General features: G+C 43.8%; 1 protein-coding gene across 3 annotated transcripts; it reads left to right on the forward strand.

The window, feature by feature from the left end:
* Nucleotides 1–12,947: 12,947 nt before the first annotated feature.
* Nucleotides 12,948–23,876, forward strand: LOC123445404 (E3 ubiquitin-protein ligase BRE1-like 2). Of its 3 annotated transcripts, none has more exons than XM_045122379.1 (19): nt 12,948–13,037; nt 13,989–14,150; nt 14,237–14,324; nt 14,439–14,669; nt 14,775–14,942; nt 16,805–16,998; nt 17,100–17,183; nt 17,290–17,409; nt 17,489–17,675; nt 17,773–17,933; nt 18,671–18,742; nt 19,590–19,666; nt 20,677–20,871; nt 21,626–21,698; nt 21,791–21,877; nt 22,426–22,563; nt 22,739–22,941; nt 23,040–23,202; nt 23,395–23,876. In XM_045122379.1, exons 2-19 carry the CDS (start codon nt 13,989–13,991, stop codon nt 23,524–23,526), a joined length of 2,535 nt encoding a protein of 844 aa, XP_044978314.1. In that variant the 5' UTR covers nt 12,948–13,037; the 3' UTR covers nt 23,527–23,876. The 3 variants fall into 3 exon arrangements, with proteins under 3 accessions (XP_044978314.1, XP_044978315.1, XP_044978317.1); XM_045122380.1 differs by having other exon boundaries at nt 14,817–14,942; XM_045122382.1 differs by lacking the exons at nt 12,948–13,037; nt 13,989–14,150; nt 14,237–14,324; nt 14,439–14,669; nt 14,775–14,942 and adding an exon at nt 15,965–16,280.
* Nucleotides 23,877–25,348: the final 1,472 nt, after the last annotated feature.

The raw sequence follows: 25,348 nt of genomic DNA on the forward strand, positions 1-25,348 counted from the left end.
TATAACAATAACTATATTTATTATTGCCTCTAGGGCATAATTCCAACACAAACTACAAACACACTACATGTTATCTCAGTCAGTGTCATCGTCGTCGGAATCCTTTTCCTTCTTGACCCCGGATGAAGGCCTGCCTTGACGTCGTTCTTGCGCTGGGACTTCTCGAGATGGCTCTTCTAGTAGAACTCCATCCCAATTTTCACGTACTATGGGTGCTACCTCGCAAACCTCACCATTGCCTCCTTGTCACTCTCTCGAATGTTGTCGCACTCGTCGATAACAATGAGGGTCACTGGCTTGGCTGGGTAGGACTCAATGGTCACCGGAGGTTCGATGTGATGGGCCGCCGCCCGAGACTCAATCTCTGAAAGTTAGGCATCTCGCACGACAGACCGAGCTTCCACGCTGCAATATCGTGGGCACCAACGACAATTTGGTCATCGTGTAGGTGCCGAGCCAATAACTCCGGCCGTTGTGCTAGAACCCGACGCCAAACCGATCGGATGGGTGCGGCCGCACCCCCTTGAGGTCGGCTTTGCCTTTGCCCTTTGGCACAATAACGAGGACACGACGACACTGGGGAAGAAGGCGACGACTCTAGGAAAGAAGGAGGAGGAGAGGAGAGGCGACAGGGATGCGGAGGCCATGGCGGGTTCCAACTACGGGTGCACCAAAGACTTGGCGCATTCCGGCTACGACGGCGAGATTTTGTCGGACCCGCGGCCGGCGGGTAGGTGTGGTGAGTGGATCTGGCGACGGAGGGGTGCATCGGTCAGGGATCTTGTGGCGGCGACGTGGGCGGTCGCAAGCGGTTGGGGACGAAGGCTCCGGGAGGGGAAAGGCTGCTAGCCCTTTTGTTTTTGCAGCACCTGCCCACATGTTATATATTTTACAATATCGGTTGCCGCATTTTAGGGCTGCCCAAAATTCTTATTACAATTTTGTTTGTAATAGGGCGTTGTTGGAGGATTCTTTTTGCCCCAATTGTCCTATAAAGAGCTACTGCCTTAAATCAGAGCATTCATTGGAGATACTCTAATAAAATCCTCGTAGAAAAATTAAGTTAGTAAAACAAGATTCAGTGTTGGTTGACATTGGGATTTAGCACACTCTTAACGATCATCTAAAACACTACAACGAAAATAACGTAACTTCGACATCACTTGTATGCACTAGCTGTTGGAAATATGCCCTAGAGGCAATAATAAATTAGTTATTATTATATTTCTTAGTTCATGATAATCGTTTATTATCCATGCTATAATTGTATTGATTGGAAACACAATACTTGTGTGGATACATAGACAAAACACTGTCCCTAGTAAGCCTCTAGTTGACTAGCTCGTTGATCAAAGATGGTCAAGGTTTCCTGGCCATAGGCAAGTGTTGTCACTTGATAACGGGATCACATCATTAGGAGAATCATGTGATGGACTAGACCCAAACTAATAGACGTAGCATGTTGATCGTGTCATTTTGTTGCTACTGTTTTCTGCGTGTCAAGTATTTGTTCCTATGACCATGAGATCATATAACTCACTGACACCGGAGGAATGCTTTGTGTGTATCAAACGTCGCAACGTAACTGGGTGACTATAAAGATGCTCTACAGGTATCTCCGAAGGTGTTCGTTGAGTTAGTATGGATTGAGACTGGGATTTGTCACTCCGTGTGACGGAGAGGTATCTCGGGGCCCACTCGGTAATACAACATCACACACAAGCCTTGCAAGCAATGTGACTTAGTGTAAGTTGCGGGATCTTGTATTACAGAACGAGTAAAGAGACTTACCGGTAAACGAGATTGAAATAGGTATACGGATACTGACGATCGAATCTCGGGCAAGTAACATACCGAAGGACAAAGGGAATGACATACAGGATTATATGAATCCTTGGCACTGAGGTTCAAACGATAAGATCTTCGTAGAATATGTAGGATCCAATATGGGCATCTAGGTCCCGCTATTGGATATTGACCGAGGAGTCTCTCGGGTCATGTCTACATAGTTCTCGAACCCGCAGGGTCTGCACACTTAAGGTTCGACGTTGTTCTATGCGTATTTGAGTTATATGGTTGGTTACCGAATGTTGTTCGGAGTCCCGGATGAGATCACGGACGTCACGAGGGTTTCCGGAATGTTCCGGAAACGAAGATTGATATATAGGATGACCTCATTTGATTGCCGGAAGGTTTTCGGAGTTACCGGGAATGTACCGGGAATGACGAATGGGTTCCGGGAGTTCACCGGGGGGGGGGGGGGGCAACCCACCTCGGGGAAGCCCATAGGCATTGGGGGTGGCGCACCAGCCCTTAGTGGGTTTGTGGGACAGCCCAAGAGAGCCCTATGCGCCATAGGAAGAAAAATCAAAGAGAAAAGGGAAAAAAAAGAGGAGGTGGGAAAAGGGGGAAGGACTCCTCCTTCCAAACCTAGTTGGACTCGGTTTGGAAGGGGAGGGTTCCCCCCTTAGGTTTGGCCGACCCCCTTGGGAGTCCTTGGACCCCAAGGCAAGGCTCCCCCTCCTCCCCCTATATATACGGAGGTTTTAGGGCTGATTTGACACAACTTTGCCACGGCAGCCCGATCACATATCTCCACGGTTTTACCTCTAGATCGCGTTTCTGTGGAGCTCGGGCGGAGCCCTGCTGAGATTAGATCACCACCAACCTCCGGAGCACCGTCACGCTGCCGGAGAACTCATCTACCTCTCTGTCTCTCTTGCTGGATCAAGACGGCCGAGATCATCGTCGAGTTGTACGTGTGCTGAACGCGGAGGTGCCGTCCGTTCGGCACTAGATCGTGGGACTGATCGCGGGACGGTTCGCGGGGCGGATCGAGGGACGTGAGGACGTTCCACTACATCAACCGCGTTTCTTAACGCTTCTGCTGTACGGTCTACAAGGGTACGTAGATCACACATCCCCTCTCGTAGATGGACATCACCATGATAGGTCTTCGTGCGCGTAGGCAAAATTTTGTTTCCCATGCGACGTTCCCCAACAGTGGCATCATGAGCTAGGTTCATGCGTAGATGTCTTCTCGAGTAGAACACAAAAGTTTTGTGGGCGGTGATGTGCGTTTTGCTGCCCTCCTTAGTCTTTTCTTAATTCCGCGGTATTGTTGGATCGAAGCGGCTCGGACCGACATTACTCGTACGCTTACGAGAGACTGGTTTCATCGCTACGAGTAACTCCATTGCTCAAAGATGACTGGCGGGTGTCAGTTTCTCCAACTTTAGTTGAATCGGATTTGACCGAGGAGGTCCTTGGATGAGGTTAAATAGCAACTCATATATCTCCGTTGTGGTGTTTGCGTAAGTAAGATGCGATCCTACTAGATACCCATGGTCACCACGTAAAACATGCAACAACAAAATTAGAGGACGTCTAACTTGTTTTTGCAGGGTATGCTTGTGATGTGATATGGCCAACGATGTGATGTGATATATTGGATGTATGAGATGATCATGTTGTAATAGATAATATCGACTTGCACGTCGATGGTACGGCAACCGGCAGGAGCCATAGGGTTGTCTTTATACTAACGTTTGTGCTTGCAGATGCGTTTACTATTTTGCTAGGATGTAGCTTTAGTAGTAATAGCATGAGTAGCACGACAACCCCGATGGCGACACGTTGATGGAGATCATGATGATGGAGATCATGGTGTGACGCCGGTGACAAGTAGATCGTGCCGGTGCTTTGGTGATGGAGATCAAGAAGCACATGATGATGGCCATATCATGTCACTTATGAATTGCATGTGATGTTAATCCTTTATGCACCTTATCTTGCTTAGAACGACGGTAGCATTATGAGGTGATCTCTCACTAAAATTTCAAGACGAAATTGTGTTCTCCCCGACTGTGCACCGTTGCGACAGTTCTTCGTTTCGAGACACCACGTGATGATCGGGTGTGATAGACTCAACGTTCACATACAACGGGTGCAAAACAGTTGCACACGCGGAACACTCGGTTAAGCTTGACGAGCCTAGCATGTGCAGACATGGCCTCGGAACACATGAGACCGAAAGGTCGAGCATGAATCGTATAGTTGATATGATTAGCATAGAGATGCTTACCACTGAAACTATTCTCGACTCACGTGATGATCGGACTTGAGATAGTGGATTTGGATCATGTACCACTCAAATGACTAGAGAGATGTACTTTTTGAGTGGGAGTTCTTAAGTAATATGATTAATTGAACTAATTGTCATGAACATAGTCTAATGGTCTTTGCGAATTACGATGTAGCTTGCGCTATAGCTCTACTGTTTTTATATGTTCCTAGAGAAAATTTAATTGAAAGTTGATAGTAGCAAACTTTGCAGACTAAGTCTGTAAAACCGAGGATTGTCCTCGTTGCTACGCAGAAGGCTTATGTCCTTAATGCATCACTCGGTGTGCTGCACCTCGAGCGTCGTCTGTGGATGCTGTGAACATCCGACATACACGTTTCTGATGACTACACGATAGTTCAGTGCAAAATACTTAATGGCTTAGAAGCAAGGCGCCGAAAACGTTTTAAAACATCACGGAACATAAGTGATGTTCTAAAGAGATGAAATTGTGATTTCATGCTTGTGCCCTTGTTAAGAGGTACGAGACCTCCAACAAGATTCTTTGTCCACAAAGTAAAGGAGAAAAGCTCAATCGTTGAGCGTGTGCTCAGATTGTCTGAGTACGACAATCACTTGAATCAAGTGGGAGTTGATCTTCCAGATGAGATAGTGATGGTTCTCCAAAGTCACTGCCACCAAGCTGTGAGAGCTTCGTGATGAACTATAACATATCAAGGATAGATACAATGATCCTTGAGCGATTCGCGATGTTTGACACTGCGAAAGTAGAAATCAAGAAGGAGCATCAATAGTTGATGGTTTGTAAAACCACTAAGTTTCAAGAAAGGCAAGGGCTAGAAGGGATACTTCGTGAAACGGCAAAACAGTTGCTGCACTAATGAAGAGACCCAAGATTAAACCCAAACCCGAGACTAAGTGCTTCTGTAATGAGGGGAACAGTCACTGAGGCGGAGCAACTCTAGATACTTGGTAGATAAGAAGGCTGGCAAAAGTCGAAAGAAGTATATTTGATATACATGATGTTGATGTGTACTTTACTAGTACTCCTAGTAGCATGAGGGTATTGGATACCGGTTTGGTTGCTAAGTGATTAGTAACACAAAATGAAAGCTTCGGCATAAATGGAGACTAGCTAAAGGCGAGGTGATGATACGTGTTGGAAGTGTTTCCAAGGTTGATATGATCAAACGTCGCATGCTCCCTCTACCATCGGGATTGGTGTTAAACCTAAATAATTGTTATTTGGTGCTTGCGTTATGCATGAACATGATTGGATCGTGTTTATTGCAATACGATTATTCATTTAAAGAGAATAATGGTTACTCTATTTTCTTGAATAATCACCTTCAATGGTTTATTGAATCTCGATCGTAGTGTTACACATGTTCATGATATTGGTGCCAAAAGACACGAGGTAAAGATGATAGTACCACTTACTTGGGGCACTGCCGCTTGAGTCATGTTGGTATAAATTGCATGAAGAGGCTCCATGCTGATGGATCTTTATACTCACTTGTTTTTGAATCACTAGTGACATGCAAATCATACCACATGAGCAAAGCCTTGTTTTCATTGAGATGAAACAAGATAGTAACTTGTTGGAAGTGATACATTTTGATGTATGCAGTCCAATGGGTGCTAAGGCACGCAGTGGATATCATTATGTTCTTACTTCACTGACGATTTGAGTAGATACAGGAGTATTTACTTAATGAATCACAAGTCTGAAATATTGAAAATTTCAATTCCGTTTCAGAGTGTAGTTCGTCATAACAAGAGGATAAACTGTCTACGATATGATCATAGGAATGAATATCTAAGTTACGAGTTTTGATACGCAGTTAAGACAATGTGGAAATTGTTTCGCAGTTCATGCCACCTGGAACATCATAGTGTGATGATGTGTCTGAACGTCATAGCCACACACTATTTGGTATGGTGCATGCTATGATGTGTCTTATCGAAATACCACTATCGTTTATGGGTTAAGCATTAGAGACAACCGCATTCACTTTAAATAGGGCACCACGTATTTCCGTTGAGATGACACAGTATAGACTGAGGTTTAGAGAAATCTAAACTGTCGTTTCTTGAAAGTTTGGGGCTTCGACACTTATGTGAAAAGTTTCAGTCTGATAAGCTCGAACCCAAAGCGGATAGATACATCTTCATAGGATATCCAAAACAGTTGGGTACATCTCCTATCTCAGATCTGAAAGCAAAGTGTTTGTTTCTAGAAACGGATCCTTTCTCGAGGAAAGGTTTCTCTCGAGAGAATTGAGTGGGAGGGTGGTAGAACTTGATGAGGTTATTGAACCATCACTTCGACCAGTGTGTAGCAGGGCGCAGGAAGTTGTTCTTGTGGCGCCTACACCAATTGAAGTGGAAGCTGATGATGGTGATCATCAAGCATCGGATCAAGTTACTACAAGCCTCGTAGGTTGACAAGGTCGCGTACTACTACAGAGTGGTACGGTAACCCTGTCTTGGAGGTCATGTTGTTGAGCAACAGTGAACCTACGAGTTATGGAGAAAGCGATGGTGGGCCCAGATTCCGACAAATGGCTGGAAGCCATGAAATCCGAGAGAGGATCCATGTATGAAAACAAAGTGTAGACTTTGGAAGAATTACTTGATGGTCATAGGACTATTGAGTAAAATTGGATCTTTAAAAGAAGACAAACGATGATGGTGATAAGTCACTATTAAGAAAAGCTCGACTTGTCGCAAAGATGTTTTCGACAAGATCAAACAGTTGACTATGATGAGACTTTCTCACTCGTAGCGATGCTAAAGGTCTGTTAGAATTATGTTAGTTGTTGATGCATTATTTATGAAATATTGCACGTAGGATGTCAAAACATTGTTTCCTCGACGGTTTCCTTGAGCAAACATTGTATGTGATACAACCAGAAGGTTTTGTCGATCCTAAAGATACTAGCAAGTATGCAAGCTCCAGTGATCCTTCAATGGACTGGTGCAAGCATCTCGGAGTTCGAATATACACTTTGATGAGATGATCAAAGATTTTGGGTTTATACAAGGTTTATGAGAAACTTGTATTTCCAAAGAAGTGAGTGGGAGCACTATAGAATTTCTGATAAGTGTATGTGATAGACATATTGTTGATCAGAAGTAATGTAGAATTTCTGTAAAGCATATAAGGTTGTTTGAAAGGAGTTTTCAAAGGAATACCTGGATTGCGCTACTTGAACGTTGAGCATCAAAGATCTATGGAGATAGATCAAAAGCGCTTAATGAAAGTTTCAATAAGATGCATGCCTTGACAAGTTTTTGAAGGAGTTCAAAATAGATCAGCAAAGAAGGAGTTCTTGGTTGCGTTGTAAGGTGTAAATTTGAGTAAGACTCAAAACCCGACCACGGCAGAATAAAGAGAATAGACGAAGGTCGTCTTCTATGCCTTAGCCGTAGAATCTAAATTATGCCATGCTGTGTATCGCACCTGATGTGTGCCTTGACTCAAAGTCTGTTGAGAGGTACATAGAGTGATCCACGATTGAATCACTAGCAGCGGTCAAAATTTATCCTTAGTAACTAATGGACTAAGGAATTTTTCTCGATTATGGAGGTGGTTAAAGAGTTCGTCGTAAAAGGTTACGTTGATGCAAGCTTTGACACTAATCCGAATAACTATGAGTAGTGAAACGGATTCGTATAGTAGAGTAGATATTTGGAGCATTTCCGAATAGCACGTAGTAGCAGCATCTATAAGATGACATAAAGATTTGTAAAGAACGCACGGATCTGAAAGTTTCAGGACCGTTGACTAAAACCTCTCTCACGAGCAAGACGTGATCAGACCCCATAACTATATGGGTGTTGGATTCGTTGGAATCACATGGTGATGTGAACTAGATTATTGACTCTAGTGCAAGTGGGAGACTGTTGGAAATATGCCCTAGAGGCAATAATAAATTAGTTATTATTATATTTCTTAGTTCATGATAATCGTTTATTATCCATGCTATAATTGTATTGATTGGAAACACAATACTTGTGTGGATACATAGACAAAACACTGTCCCTAGTAAGCCTCTAGTTGACTAGCTCGTTGATCAAAGATGGTCAAGGTTTCCTGGCCATAGGCAAGTGTTGTCACTTGATAACGGGATCACATCATTAGGAGAATCATGTGATGGAGTAGACCCAAACTAATAGACGTAGCATGTTGATCGTGTCATTTTGTTGCTAATGTTTTCTGCGTGTCAAGTATTTGTTCCTATGACCATGAGATCATATAACTCACGGACACCGGAGGAATGCTTTGTGTGTATCAAACGTCGCAACGTAACTGGGTGACTATAAAGATGCTCTACAGGTATCTCCGAAGGTGTTCGTTGAGTTGGTATGGATCGAGACTGGGATTTGTCACTCCGTGTGACGGAGAGGTATCTCGGGGCCCACTCGGTAATACAACATCACACACAAGCCTTGCAAGCAATGTGACTTAGTGTAAGTTGCGGGATCTTGTATTACGGAACGAGTAAAGAGACTTGTCCGTAAACGAGATTGAAATAGGTATACGGATACTGACGATCGAATCTCGGGCAAGTAACATACCGAAGGACAAAGGGAATGACATACAGGATTATATGAATCCTTGACACTGAGGTTCAAACGATAAGATCTTCGTAGAATATGTAGGATCCAATATGGGCATCTAGGTCCCGCTATTGGATATTGACCGAGGAGTCTCTCGGGTCATGTCTACATAGTTCTCGAACCCGCAGGGTCTGCACACTTAAGGTTCGACGTTGTTTTATGCGTATTTGAGTTATATGGTTGGTTACCGAATGTTGTTCGGAGTCCCGGATGAGATCACAGATGTCACGAGGGTTTCCGGAATGGTCCGGAAATGAAGATTGATATATAGGATGACCTCATTTGATTACCGGAAGGTTTTCGGAGTTACCGGAAATGTACCGGGAATGACGAATGGGTTCCGGGAGTTCACCGGGGGGGCGGGGCAACCCACCTCGGGGAAGCCCATAGGCATTGGGGGTGGCGCACCAGCCCTTAGTGGGTTGGTGGGACAGCCCAAGAGAGCCCTATGCGCCATAGGAAGAAAAATCAAAGAGAAAAGGAAAAAAAAGAGGAGGTGGGAAAAGGGGGAAGGACTCCTCCTTCCAAACCTAGTTGGACTCGGTTTGGAAGGGGAGGGTTCCCCCTTTACGTTCGGCCGACCCCCTTGGGAGTCCTTGGACCCCAAGGCAAGGCTCCCCCCTCCTCCCCCTATATATACGGAGGTTTTAGGGCTGATTTGACACAACTTTGCCACGGCAGCCCGATCACATATCTCCACGGTTTTACCTCTAGATCGCGTTTCTGCGGAGCTCGGGCGGAGCCCTGCTGAGATTAGATCACTACCAACCTCCGGAGCGCTGTCACGCTGCCGGAGAACTCATCTACCTCTCCGTCTCTCTTGCTGGATCAAGAAGGCCGAGATCATCGTCGAGCTGTACGTGTGCTAAACGCGGAGGTGCCGTCCGTTCGGCACTAGATCGTGGGACTAATCGCGGGACGGTTCGCGGGGCGGATCGAGGGACGTGAGGACGTTCCACTACATCAACCGCGTTTCTTAACGCTTCTGCTGTACGGTCTACAAGGGTACGTAGATCACACATCCCCTCTCTTAGATGGACATCACCATGATAGGTCTTCGTGCGCGTAGGAAATTTTTTGTTTCCCATCGGATGTTCCCCAACACTAGCTCATGATTCATTGCTCACTCATGGAAGCCAAAAGGAAGATATGAAGTAAGTTATTGGCAGCCAAAACTTCGCATGAAACTTAATACTCCCTTCGTTTCATAATGTAGTGCATATAGATAGCACTTGTTTTACAATGTGTCAATCTAGACAAAAAATAGAAATTGATGATGGGCTCACATATTTGATTGGATTGAGCTGCAATTTGGAGAAGGATAATAATTTGGGCATATGAAGGCATTGTAAAAATTTCATACCATTTGGATAAGTAAAAACGGGTACTTCCTTCACAATGCTCTCCACTGAACAGAAAATTAGGAAAAATATTGAGGGAAATTGGATAAAGTAAATGAGCTAAAATTTGATGGAGGGAGGTTCTATGGGCAGGATCATATCCTCGTAAATTTTCAGCAATATAAAATATAGTTGCTTCAGTGACTGAAAATATTACCAGAAACAAATAAGATTGTATTGTGAGCTCACATGGATTGTTTATATATGTTTAACATTTTTTAAATACATGATTATCATCTTTTCATATATTCCCAACAACAAACATCTTTTCATACATAGTTTTGATGTCTATATTTGGTTTTACACATTGTACATTTTTTGTATACATATAAAAAGGAGGTGGCCTTAAGTACCAATGCATCCATGTTACAAACTCATGACCATTTATATTGGTCGTATTCAGGTAGAAATAAGGTCGTCGACCATTGTTGTCTTCTTTATGACCATTTGGTGTAAGGCAATTTCAGGGTTTGATCCTTCCTAGCGAAATAGCCGTGGATTTAAGCTGGGGTGAGTAAGAGAAGGTCACAAGTTGACATATCTCTTGTAGTGGCGGGGAGATCGATTGCATTACCTGTTCTCCGAGCCGGGGAATTGTTTTCCTTTTTTTTTACTATGTGTAGGTCTCGACTCCTGCATTTGTTTTTTATGTAATATCCTAACAGAACGGTCATAGTGTGATGGCCTATTCGCCACATGTGACGAGGTCACTCAAGAAATTCCTGAAAGTGGTCTATGATTTTCTCAGATATTTTCTCCTTTGGCGGCGGGGGCGGATTCGTGCAAAATGGGCTTTCACTTCGAAAGCCATGACCTCGTCCAGTTCCTCGTTAGTCATATCATAAGATAACTTATTTTTGGCAACAGGCTCTTTAGCTTTCTTCTGAACATGATTAGTCGTCGAGGAAGCGGCGGTCTTCCGCTTTTGGCCCTACTAGGACATAGGGGGTGGAGTTGGTTGAGGCAGTGGAGATTGACGTGGAGTCGTGCTGGGCTCCATGATATCGACGTGGGGTGGAGTCGGCTCACGTGGGAGAGATCGAGGTGTATTGCTACTCGGAGGAGTCGGTGGCCTTGGCGCCGAGTTTGGAAACACGATGCATTCCTTTCTCCAAAAAATGACACAATGTGCGACATCTCCTAGTCTCTCCTCCCCTTCACCTTGAGGAATGTCAAGCTCTAGTGACTCATATCCTAGCAGAACTTAATCCAGCACGACTTTAGCATAGTAAGCTGGAATCAGATTGCCATGGTTGGTTGCTCCACGTGCACTTGGTATAGCAAAGCCGACAGCCACCTTCATAGATATGTTCCCCATTTTCCGGTGTAGCTCACAACTTGTCCTCTCTTTGATATCATCCACGGGGTAGCGAGCCAGCAGTGCATCATCGGCCAGGACCCCCATGGAACCCATGCTCCTTTTCCGCATAGATGGGACGACAGTATCATCGAATGCTAGATCCGCTTGCTCCTGCCGCGAAGATGCCCTTTGTTGGCTAATTGTGTCCAGTTGCTCCTGTTGGCGCTTTACTATGCGGTATAACTCTTCATTACTTATTTCTACTCTGTGAATACGGTCTGCATCCTGCTTCTTTTTTCCTCTGATGGCTTCTATAGGTGTTCTTCCACTCCGAAAACCTCTGAACCCACGAAACAACGCCTTTTCCTGGTGTTCGTCCTCCGTGTTCAGGTTTCCCAGGGCACGTGTAAGTTCGTCGTTCTCTCTCTCTCGAGTTGAAACACCCCATTTTAAGCAACTTCTACTGTCTTAATTATAGCGCACGAGGCTTTTCTAAGACATGCCTTTGCAAAATCCAACAAATCCAACAAACATCCATGATGAACCGACTACAAAATGGAGTTGAAACCCTCGCTTGGACCTTTACTTCGGGTTGTCACACAACCGGGACTAAAGATGATCCTTTAGTCCCGAATCTATAGCCCCGATAGGCCCAACCGGGACTAAAGGATCATACCTTTAGTTCCGACTCTATATTCCCGGTCTGCCCAACCGGGACTAAAGGGGGTTGAGAACCGGGACTACATGTCCTTTTTCTACTAGTATAATCCAACAAATCCAACAAACATCCATGATAAACCGACTACAAAATGGAGTTGAAACCCTCGTTTGGTGCTTGCTATGTGTTTCATCTTAAGATTTTTGTTTTTTGAACATATCATTTGGACGGTTATTTGTAGCATACGTGGCAAAGCTATGTGTGATGTGATAGAAGTAGAAAAAGAAACGGAATTACGTACCTTTAGGTGAGCAGGCTAGACGTACGCACTTACGATAACTTTAGATGAGAAGGTTAAACGCTACGCAATTATCATAAGTGGACAGGCTAAATCAGGAGCCTTTAGATGAACAGGCTAGACATGCGCATCTATAATAACTTTAGGCGAGCAGGGCGTTAGACGCTACGCAGCTATCATAGATGGGCAAGCTAAATCACGTGACAGACAGAGAGGTAGTCCACGCGCACTCAGGACCAGATGATCGCATGCGATCAAGCGGCACTCACGCGGCTGACTAACAAGGAAATCATCCGACTGATTACAGTCGTTCTCCTTTCTATATTTGTCTCTTTGTTCGCCTCTGCTTTGGAGTCGATCGTGGTAACCTTGAAGCCCCTGGAGTAAGGTAACCGTGGGTGACACCTTTTATTTTGAGACAAAGGAGGCACTTTTATTGAACTTGGGACTCGGGATGTGGGCCCCTTCTGTCACCAATTTCTGGGCTTTTACGGGCCTGTCCTGGGCCCTCTCGATGCAGGCCCACGCGGGGACAGAAAAAGGCCCAGCACCGCGTCTGGTCACTCGACCCGGATCGGACCGCTTCCCCGCACACACGGGAAAGTAGCTGCTTTCTCTCTCTCTCGTGCGGCGGCGGCGGCGTCCCGGCGGCCGGCGGCGCTCCAAGCAAGGTGACTCCTGCACCCACTCCCCCCCCCTCTCTATCCCTGTCTCGGGTCTAGCTTAAGCTCCCCTCCTACCAGTTTCCCCTCCTACCAGTTTCTCTCTATCCCCCCTCTTCCCTCCCCTTCTCCCTACTCCCGACTTCCCTAATCGCGGCGGCGGCGGGGGCGGCGACCTCCCCCTTCACGGCGATCATATTCACGGAGGCGGAGACCTGCAGGCAAGCTCTCCTCCCTCCCCCCTTCTCCGAGGAGCTGCCCCCCTCCCCCTCGCCCTGCCGCGGCTCTTCATCTCGTTCTCTGACGGCGCCCCCACCTGCTGCTGCTCCCCGCGTATGGCGCCACCCGCTTCTGCCCGCAGGCCTCTCTTGCCCCACGCGCGGCTGCTCCTGTTTCTGCTCGCTTTTGCTCCCAATTCATGGAGATATATGCGCCATGTGCGAATCTAGTTGCTGGATGGTGCCATACACCATAGTGCCTTGTCCCAGTGGACAATTTTAGGAAGCACTTAAATTCAAAGCTCTGTCCATTAATCCATTATGCTGTTATATATAAATTGCTGCTCGAATTGTTGTCTCCAATAACTGAGCCTCGTACCATGGCCTCAGTGGTACTATCTGGCAGTTCCTGAAACTGCAAATGGAGCAAAACGTTAGTCAATATTATAACATACTACTAGTATGATAGCAAAAGTTTAAATCGAACCTCTGTTCCTCTGTTTCTCTGTGCATGATTAATTGACTCGTAGGGGGCTTGCCAACCGTTCCCAGCCTAAAAATGGCGATTTCCGTTACAATCTGGTTAGAAAATTTAGCAAACCGACAAGGCTGACTGAATACTTGCGTCCATAAGATTGGTCAATTAATTTTTGAAGTTTGGTCAGTGGACTAATCCATGTGTAAAACCGTTCCTTTTCCGTGCCCTGTTGTAGGACTTAACTTTTCTGCTTTTCTTTTAAAGATGGACGCCACAGCCCTTCAACATGAAAACCAGAAGCTGGTGCAGCAATTGGAAGCGCAGAAGTCTGAAATGCATGTGTTGGAAGCTAAGTTCAAGGAGTTGAGGAATGAACAATCTTCTTACGACAACACTCTGATTTCCCTGGATAAGACGTGGAATCAGGTTCTTTCCTCCGAGTCTCGTGTAAACTCTGTTTTATGGTTCTTTTCCGGCTCGTAATGTTTCTTACTAATATATGTTAATTATAGCTTGTTGATGATTTAATCCTGCTTGGAGTTAGATTTGGTGGCGGCTTGAACAATTTGCCTGCACTTGACCATGAAGAGTTGTCAGAAGGTTGCTGGCTGATTTGTTTATAGCTGTTAAATAAATGTTGCTTTCTGAGATGTTCTATTTTGTTTCAGTAGCGATGTTGCCTTAGCTGATTGTGTGTTCCTTTTCATTGCTCAGAATCTATCGAGTCGTGTCCTTCCGAGGAGATTTTTCTCTTCATGCTCTTGAAGTCCAACAATTATGGAAAAAAGGATGACAATAGCTTCTTGGAATTCGCTGAAGAAGCTCTTGCTTTGCGCCGTTCGGCAACTCTTGCTCTGATGAGGTCCCTTCAAGAGGCTATTGCTGCACAACAGGCTAGAAGTGAACATTTGTCATTAGCTTTAAATGGAGAGAAGTCAAATGAAGGTAAAGACAAAAAGTAATATCTGGCTTTTCCCCTCCATTTCTTTGCAGTACACCTACATTATTTGCTAATTACCCATCTGCTTGAACTTTCATTATTTAATTTAGATGTTGTTGTTGCCCTTCAAAACCATAATGATCACTTGAAAGAGGTTGTTGGCAATGTCCGTGAAGCTATTTCCATCGTCAATGAGAAGCATAAAAGGTATCTGGATGAGATTGAGGCTTTCAAAAGCAGCTACTCAAAAGAATTGCAGGAAATCAAGCATCTTTCAGGTGTTAAAAAATGTCACTCCTTTCCTCATTTGGTACATTTGTTAAATTTTTGTCTCGTGTGCATATCTGGGCATTCATAGTTATTATCTTCCCCGTAGTTACCAGATTCACTAAACCACCCTCCGAAGCCCAAACCCCAATCTCGATCCCAATCTCGATTGGGGTTTGAGTTCGGTACCAATCGGTAAGGATCATACCTGGCCAAACGGGCGGCCCGGCACGGCACGAGCACGGCCCGCCGAGGCTAGTTTAGTAATCGGGCCGTGCCGTGCCAGCCCATGGGCTGCGCCTCCAGGCCCAGGCACGGCCCGGTTACTAAACGGGCCGTCCTGTTGACCCGTTTAACACGATGTGCCGCATATGTTTAGCTTCGTGGGCTTATTTTTAAGCCTATTGGGCTGTATATTGTATACATATATATTAAAAAAAGTTAGAAATATATATAAAAAAATAAACGGGCCGTGCCGTGCCGGCCCGCGTGCCCAGCCTCCAGGCCTAGGCACGATTAAAGCGTGCTGGGCCGGGCCCGTCTCGTGCCAGGCCGATGTGCCTGCGGGCCGGCCCGATTGACCGGGCCCGTTTGGCCAGGTATGGTAAGGATGCGGTGACCGATCGTTCAGGTGGACCATTAGATCCCCACCAAGGAGGTTGAGAGAAAAATGGAAGGAATTGCCATGCAGCTATCTCATGTCGAGTAGATCGAGTTGAACGTCACCATTGGGTGCGTGTAGGTTGGCATGGTATGGGCTGCAGCTGAACCAATAGCCATGAACCATGTGTGGATGTGGTGAGGAAGATGGCGGATAGAATCCCTAAGGAAAGCTTTTTGCAAGCAGATAAAAGAAACTGGAGGGGTGGCCATACTTGTCAGGGTAGGCAGTCACGATGCTTATTAGGGATGGGAGTAGGTAGTTGGGACCCGGGATCGTTTATGGGCTGTGTGGGCTGACTAGGCCTTTTCTTGCTTTGCCTATTTTCTAATGCTTCTGTGTGCAGAACCGTGTGCTACTTTAGTGTTTGTGCCTAAAGATCTAGTGTTTAGAACCGCAACCTCTGATTTGCCGAACCCCCATCCCTTATTTGCCGAACCCAGATCTCTGATTTGCCGAACCCAACCTTCGATTCGCCGAACCCTGATCTCTGATTTGCCGAACCCGACCTTCGATTCACCAAACCCTGATCTCTGATTTGCCAAATCCGACCTTCTATTCGCCGAACCCCGATCTCTGATTTGCGGAACACGATCCCGATTCGCGAATCAGAGATGTACAAAGTCTAGTGAATCCGATACGGGCTAAGGTAGCGAATCGTGAAGCTGAATAGCAAATCGCGAATCAGGTAACAATACACAAATGCATTTGGCTTAATTTTAAAACATACCATTTCCTTCTGTCATCTGGATGATTATTAGGATCCCCCCGCCCCCCTTTTTCTGAAACAAAGCACTGCTCTGTTGGTAAGGTGCACAAATGTGCAGCCAGCCCACCCGCATCCTAGTCTCGGCTCGCACGCGTGGTGCTCAAGGTTGCCTCTTCTATTAAAAAATACCGCCAAGGACTAGTCCTGGCTGGCCCCTTTTTTTAGAGCAGCCCCTTTTCACAACAAACTTGGCTTTGCATTCTTCACAAGATTGACCTTGCATCACAGTTTGCATAGTTCATACGGAAATAAATTTGTGGCATTAATTGTGCTAAAACTTGCTGCCAATACAACTGGAAGAAATGTACTAAGATATGTTAACAGAGCCTTGCCAAATAAAAATAAAAAACCTTATCTTGTTCAGTGCTTCCAAGTTTTGAGCTGTAAAACTGGTCAAGCTATGATTCTAAAGCAAAGCAATCCATATTTATGTGCTTATGCAGGAGAGCTAGAGGAAACCATGGCGGAGCTTGAGGAAAGTCGACGGAAGTTGGTTATTCTCCAGTTGCAGAGGCATGGAGGTTCGCTAATGAACATGTCTGGTCCAAACGCTGTGAATGGTGCTGTTTCGGCTGATAAATCTTCAGACAAAAACATGGGCTGGGGAGATCTCAAAGATGCTGTTGAGGAAGTTAAGGTACTTTTAACCAGACTGAATCCCATTGCATATATGCTTTTTATATGCCTTATCTGCTCAGCATTCATTTTATGGTAATATTTTTGTGCAATGGAGGGAAGACCATTTCAGCAAACCGCCTGTTTGAACTCCATGAGACTCAAGAGGATAATCTAATACTGTCTGGGCAATTAGAAGATCTGCAGGTTGGCACCTTCTTTGTAATGGATGGTTGACATATTTGTTGTACTTTCAAGTTGTATCCTGGGTCTTCTTATTCCTATAATTTGCATTCTGGTGCTATGTGTGTAGGGTCAATTGAAAGACGATAACTATATTTTCACATCAAAACCATATACAATTCTTAGCGATCAGTTACATCATCTGAATGCTGAGATAGAACGATACAAGGGTTTGGTTGAAGTATTACAGGTAATATGCTTTTTCTCGGTCATGCCATTGTTTTGCAAGGTATTTTCTCTTGACCAGCTTTTCCTTTCTTTGACCTTAGAATGATAAGAACCAGTTCTTGCAAAGGGAGAAAGAAATGTGTGCAAAAGGAGAATCTGTCGACAATATTAAACAATCCATTACCGCTTATGAGGCCAAAATCGAAGAACTGGAACATCAGATTCTAAAATCCATGTCTGAGAAGAATGATCTTGAGATCAAAGTTGAGGAATCATTGCAAGATTCAGGTATTGAGGCCTGACTTAGTGGCTTGCTAAATCAAGATCTGGGTTAACTTCCTTCTGCTGCGTAATATACTTTGTTCTCAACTCCACCACTGTCTAGGTAAAAAAGACTTCAAGGATGAGATTCATGTCATGGCTGCAGCGCTTTCCAAAGAGATGGAAATGATGGAGAATCAATTGAATAGATCAAAGGATGCGGCTTCTGAAGCACTTGCACTACGTGAAGAAGCTGGATCGTTAAGATCCTTGTTAGCTAAGAAGGTATGTCATTGATCTGGTTCTCAGTCTGCATCTGTTGCCATGTCTGGGAATGTCACTGAAACTTCAACATGTTTGTACTTAGTAGTGAGATTGCCACACAGTGTGTTATGAAAAATAAATCATTTATGTTTCTTCATCATGATTCCTGTACACATTTACTCACTTTTGATTTTAGTTGATAGGATATTTTCTGCATTCATATATCTGACATATAGATTAAGTACAAAGAGCAAGCACCACATACCTAAACTAGTTCTTTCTTACCGTGTCATGAACCGAGTTGAACAAGGGGTTGGAAATGGAAGAAGACGGTTTAAGGTAGAACGACATTTGATTGAAGGGGTGACAAGTTGGGGTAGTAACACTAAACAATAGCTGGTTAAGGGAAGTTTGTTTACTGATTGCCTTCTAAAAAGAAGCAAATCACTTAAATAGTCGACTGCTATCACATAACCAACTCAATTTAAACCAACCGAATCTAGAATATAGCATGTTCTAACAGATGCACATATGTGACTTTTTTGAGAAGTTTTCTAGATGCACAAGTATCTAAAACCTAGCTCAAGCAACCACCTCTGAATAATCGAAATATCTGATGGAAGTATCTCCAATTTTCAGATGTTTATGTTTGTAATTTCGAGATGCACAAGTATCTGAATTGCAAACGTAAACACTTCTGCATACTATAGACCTCTAGCATAATCGAACCATCTGATGGAAGTATCTCCAATTTTCAGATCAGTGAACAGAAGGAAATATCTGATAGATACAACGAACAAGTCTCTGAGATCAAGTCCCTCAAAGAATTGGTATGGTATCATGAAAATCTCCCATCTTCTAATTGTGCTGACAGCCTGAGATATATTTGCGTTATCTGAAAGTGTTTGCTTTTCCCTCCACCATGGTCCTCTCAGCTCAGAGAAATTTCCGAGTTATTACACAAGCAATTATATCTGATTTGCTATTACTTATTAGCGTAGACTGACCCCATAGCTGGCCAAAGGAGCAACTTGGAGAGTAAGTAGTTTGGGCTTTAAGCCAATTATATGTATAAGGAAATTTAAAATTAGTTACGATAGGGTGAGATATGATCAAATAAGGTTAGATCTGTCAAGATTAGTCCTTGCTATCTCTATGTCCTTTAGGGTAGATGCTACCTGTGAAAATTTATTACTTGCTCTCTATAACAAAGCCATTCTTTAAAAAGAGTTAGCATGCACCATTAGGTTATATCTACTTGTCATTAAATAAGGTTAGATCTGTCAAGATTAGTCCTTGCTTGATACCTGGTTTCCGCAAATATATTATGGATTAACAGTTAGTTCTTAGCCTTGCAAGCATTGGTGTATATTCAGCTTTTGCAACTAGCTACCTGAAATTGTTGTTATTTTCAACCTGTTGGCAAACAAACATCTGTTAGTGAATATGCAACTAACAGTATAGGCCCTTAAATTTTAAACAATTGTGGGCAAACAAACATCTGCTAGTGAATATGAAACTAAGAGAGGTTACATGTATTGAGCATAAATGTAAAAATCTTCCATTTTCTGAAGAAAAACAAGGAAGTATTGCCCTTCGATGGTCCGAAGTCAAGCTCTTGCAACTTTGCACTGTGTCAGGATTGCCATTCATGTCTTCTGAATGAAATTTCAACAGATTGAGACGTTGGAAAAGGAAAATCAGGAGTTGGAATTTATTGTGGATATGTATGGGAAAGAATGTTCTGAGTCAAGGTATGACATGATTGTTATCGTTATCATTTATCAGTTGTGTTGATTTTTGATGATTGTGACTTATGCTATTCTCTTAGATGATCACGTAGTCCATCTTTAAAATCATTCTATTTCTAGTTGAAATTTTCTGTTGGAGAATGTTTTCTACCTACTTCGGATTTACAGTTTACCACACCTTGGGAACAGGAGATAAAGTTGACACATCCCTTTATGATTCTTAAAGTTCTATCATGCAATACATTTTCTTCTTCTGAATAAACATGTTCTGCTGTATGCCTGAAAGAAGACCATCTTACTCTAATCCTCAATTTCAGCTGTATACTTTACATACGAAAATTTGCGGTCAGGTTAAATCTATCAAGTTGTTAAAACATGTGATTGTTAAGCTTCATGAACTAGCCAACGCAATTAAAGTCCGACCTGATGGAAAGGGCTAGGCAATCCACATATACACTTCAACACCCCCTCTCACATATGACGCCGGAAGACGTGGACACCAGGGGAGGGGGGAGGGGCAGCAATTTTTGGATAAATTGGGAAAGCCAGGACTTGAACTCGAGACCTTAGGCTCCGATACCATGTTAAGCTTCATGCACTAGAACCAAAAGTCCAAACTGATGGAAAGGTGGCTAGGCAATTCACATATACACTTCAACAGTGATGAGTGTTAATTTGGATGCAATCTGCTAACACTAGCTGACATAGGTGCTATATGACATTTGTAAATGCCGAAAGGAAAATATACTAGTTTAGATCGCTGAAAATAAAGTGTTCAAAACGGCAAGGAATAAAAATCATAGATCATACTGTATAAGCTAAGAACTCAAAAAATGATTTTTTTTAAATAGGTTAGTTACCTCTATGCTTTCCTCCATTACCAAATACCCATTGGTTTCCCCTTTGAAAATGATCCATAGAATGATAGTCAATTCACAGGTTTCATCAATTTTGCATACTAGTATATTTTGCTTCATTTGTTAGATTCTTATTTTACTCCACTGTGAATCTAGGACAATTACAGAGATCAAGGAATCAGAAAATCGAGCTCGCAAGCAGGCTGAATATTTGAGAACTAGTCTAGAGGAACATAGTCTTGAGCTTCGTGTAAAAGCAGCAAATGAAGCCGAATCTGCATGCCAGCGAAGGCTTTGCATTGCTGAAGCGGAACTGGAAGATTTAAGGACCGATGTAGATGCATCTGAAAGGTCAGCTATCTTCTCTTAGTGACAATTCGATATGTGTTCTTCAGTTTACTGGGACTGAAATAGTTCTCCAGTTTACTGGGATTGCTATTTCGAAAGAGTTTATCATGGGTATCAGGATGTCAATTATTGCAGTTGTTTCATCCTCATTGCTGCTATTAATGATGTCAAATATGTTGAGTGTGTTAAATGCATGCTATTTAATAATGGTTAACATAGTCCTTTATAGTTTCCAAAACCATATTTTACCGCTCAATGGCTAATATACTCCCTTAACCCCCCATACCTGGATCACAACTTCAACTGGAAATCTGAGCATGTACACCTAGTTCCCAAATTCCATTTACTAAATTCTGAATAAACTCAGAGATTAAAAATGCACAAACAAGCTGGGCCTTTTTTTTCACTCGTAAACCAGCCCAGGTGAAATCAGAACTGGCCAGGTTCCAGTTTAACTCTTGCAACGGGTTCCTGCATCTGCTATTAATGCATATATATTTTGCGCTTTCCTGTCCTGTTTGACCAACTAGGTTAAAACCTAATCCGATCTCAATAATACTCATTTTGCTACCAAGTATTATCCAACTAGTTCTAGTGATCAGTAGTTTAAACGAGCTTTTATATTTTCCTGGTACAATTTTTTTGTGACAGCTGGCAGTATATGTTATGTTTGTGAACCATTAGATATCTTATTGTTCAATGGGGACTTGGTATTATGTATCATCTCCGCTGCTCCCCTGTATGATCTGTTTTGCAGAGATGTTCTGGAACTCAAGGAGGCAATACGAATTAAAGAAGCGGAAGGAGATGCTTATATCTCTGAAATTGAGGTTAGCTCATTTTTAGTTTTCTTATCAGCGTTTTTTTTTGTTGTGTTTGTGTATGCGAGTGTGTTTGAAAGCAAATGATGCTGTCACTGCAGACAATTGGTCAAGCATACGAAGACATGCAGACACAACACCAGCATCTTCTTCAACAGGTTGCCGACAGAGATGATTTTAACATAAAGGTGCGTATCTGATACCAGGCCGCTTTTCGCTGCCAGCTTGCTGGGCTTTCTGTGGTGGAATCCTTGCTTCTGCCTCGCTGGTGTTTCCCCTTGCTGGCGGCATGGCACAACCCTCAATATAGCAACACACCACTAGGATCCTGTTACATGCTCCCTGTGCACAAGCATGGTGACAGCTACAGCTGTTGGGTTAGGTGGCCTGGTGTATTTCTCTTTCCTTTCCCTTTTCCATCTCTATCTATTACTTCCTCCGTCCCATAATATAAGAACGTTTTTGACACTACACTAACATAAAAAACGCTCTTATGTTATGGGACCTACTTATACTCCAGTTGCTGCTACTTGTTGATTCATATAGCGTGGCCTTGCAGCACGTCTCTAACACCTAAATGCTGGGGCAGTAGTCCAGTGACCTTGACTAATTGCCTTATCGCCTTATTAGCTATGCACTTTAAACCCACATCATTTATAGTCTGTTGCATTGCCAGAAGATTCGTTGTTTGCTTTTGTTGTTAGTTTCCATCAGTAACTCGCTTCTCATCTAACAGCTAGTATCAGATAGTGTGAAGACGAAGCAAGCATCTGCTTCCCTTCTCTCTGAAAAGCATTTGTTACAGAAGCAACTCCATCAAGTTAACAGTTCACTGGAGTCATCTAAACAAAAACTGGCCCGTGGTGAAGAGCAGGTAATCTCTGACTCATGTTCTATGTGTTATTTAAGGAGTAGTTCAGTTTACTGTCTGCCAACAGGATTTGAAAATCACGTCAAAGCGAATGTTGTATTAGAAGAATATATTTTGTGTGTGTCTTTGTTTACCACTGAGCTGGTTTTGAAGTGCCTTATTTGAATAAACATCACAGATGAAAGCCTATGTCGCACAAGCCATCAAAACTTCTTCAGAGAACAGGCATCATGCAATTACCATTGAAAAGACTCTGCTGGAGGTATCTGACGCAGAGAAGGAGCTCAAGTGGCTTCGGTCTGCCGTTGGAGCCTCTGAGAAAGAATATGAGCAGAATCAGAAAAAGATAGCGGAGCTCAAAATGGACCTAGAACGTGAGAGGTTAGGCCTTGCTGGTGTGGACGTGTGGTGTTACTTTTTGGTTCGAGTGGTCTTTCTATGCCGTCACCAGGGCCTTGTTACATTCTTTGCTATTTCAGAAGCGAGAAGAGAAAGCTCGAGGAAGAATATGAGGAGGTGAAGAATGAAGTCATGGAGCTGACCTCGGAGAATGAAGAGGCTACTATCCAAAAGCTCCAGGACGAGATAAAAGACTGCAAGGCTATTCTCAAGTGCGGTGTGTGCTTTGATCGACCGAAAGAGGTACCTAACTGTCCATTGAATCGCACAGCTTAGTTTTGAATGATACGGATTTGTGTGTGACCCGAGATTTTGGAAGCTGAGATCTGCATTTATTTCTGTTCCCATGCCACCAGATTTACAGTTTCTGTGTGCTATGATCTTAAAGTTGTGACCACCTACTCCTGATGTTCCTCCCTTGTTGGTTGTTGGCAGGTTGTGATCACCAAATGCTTCCACCTGTTCTGCTCAACTTGTATCCAGAGGAACCTCGAGCTACGCCACCGGAAGTGCCCGGGCTGCGGCACACCTTTCGGGCAAAACGACGTGCGAGAGGTGAAGATCTGAAGTCCCAGCGACGCTGGCTTGGATGACCTGGTAGTATTTGGTACCCTTGGACAACACCAACCTGATCGTTGTGCTTGTCTCTTGTAGATATGTAATAGTTTTGGATTTTCTGGTGGGGGCGCTTAGATCAGCAAAGTAAAAAAAGAAACCTTATAGCTAGATTGCGCGTGAACGTTCTCTAGCGGATTGTACTTGCGCGATGGCCTCCCAACCGTTGATCCACCGTGAAAAACAACCAGCTGCCCGACATTCGTATGTTGTCTCTGCTGACACCACTGCAATGTGGTGATGTGCGCCTGCGTCGTACCTATGTCAGAAAAATAATGAAGTTAAAAAGAAGTTTGTTGTAACTTTATCGCCTATGTGATGTTTTGACTGTTGGGTAATCTCTTTCCAGCGAGTTTGGTGTGCGAGATTCACCAAAATACATCAAGCATTTATATTTCCCCTTTTCTCTATTTTGTTTATTCTTTCATTCTTTTCCCCCCTTTACTTCAAAAATAATATAAAATCCATGTGTTCAACCAGTACATACTCTGTTGATGTTGTTTCGTGAAATGTACAGGTAGTATATTTTTGTGTGTTGAAAGAAGAAAAAGAAAAAATAAATCACGTGTAAGACTTTGTGTTGGTATAATTTTTCGATGTTGCACGAACATATTATAGACACACAAAACAATTCTTCGTTGGCATAAAATAGCATATTGTTCATAAACACATATTTTGAATAAATGAATATTTTTCCAAGAGACAGAAGATATCTAAAGAAAGCAAATAGTTAAGTACATAACATTTTATCGATTGAAACATCTTTGGGTTTTTGCACGAGTATTTCATTTGACATAAAAGGAATTTTTTGTATGTATATATCAAAAATATATTTTTAATTACTTTTGAATAAAGTATTTTCCTAAATCTCTTATAAAATTGTTTCCATGTGTTTTTTAAGTGTCGGTGAAGATTATGTTCCAAAAGAGACCATAGACACAATATTTGGAGTTGGGTTAGCGTCCTCGTGAATCGCTGCAACGTAGACCATTGGATCAACACACTCAACGGTTTACATCAGGTTTCAGTGCAAGGATTCAAAATGCCAAATTTGGTACATTATTAGTTGACGGAGGGAGTAGCATATATAAGTCATAAGTTACTTGTTTTTTTTAGCAAAAGACACAGCCCTGGTGAGAGGCAGGTGGTTTCCTTTAAGAAGAGGATAGAAAGTTTTTGGGTGAATTCGGAGCTTGATGTTGATGGGCTAAATCCAAGCAAAGGAACCTGAGCTGAGCTGAGCCCAGCCCGTTTAAAAGCAGCGGTCAACGAGATGGGCTAAGCCCAGCCCAGATGCATTTATATCGTTGTTTCTGGGCGACGCGAGAGAGGAAAGCCTACCACTCCGCCGCCGCTACCACACACACAGACACAAGCATAGGAGGAGCTCCGAGCCGGCGACCATGGCGGTGGCCGCACGAGCGGGAGCGACGCCCCTCCTCCCGGATGAAATCGTCCTCTGGGAGATCTGCTCGTTCACTCTGGATGAGACCTCATGCTCCAGTACTCCTGCGACGGTCTACTCGTTCTCTCCCTCTACAACAAGCAGTCCTGCATCTGCAACCCGTCAACTCGTCAGCTTGCTCTACGGCTTCATGCTCTTGGGGATGTACCCCGCACCACAGCCCTACCGGCGAGTACCGGCTGCTGTTGTGTATCCATGCCCGAGGTCGTTGCTTCATGGACGGGCACCTGATGCTGAAGATGGCGCCCACGTCTTCGCATTAGGCTCCGGCCAGCCGCCGAGGCATATTGGGTGCCCCGAGGCGGAGGA

Source organism: Hordeum vulgare, chromosome 3H, assembly GCF_904849725.1.
Source record: "Hordeum vulgare subsp. vulgare chromosome 3H, MorexV3_pseudomolecules_assembly, whole genome shotgun sequence".
NCBI lineage: Eukaryota > Viridiplantae > Streptophyta > Magnoliopsida > Poales > Poaceae > Hordeum > Hordeum vulgare.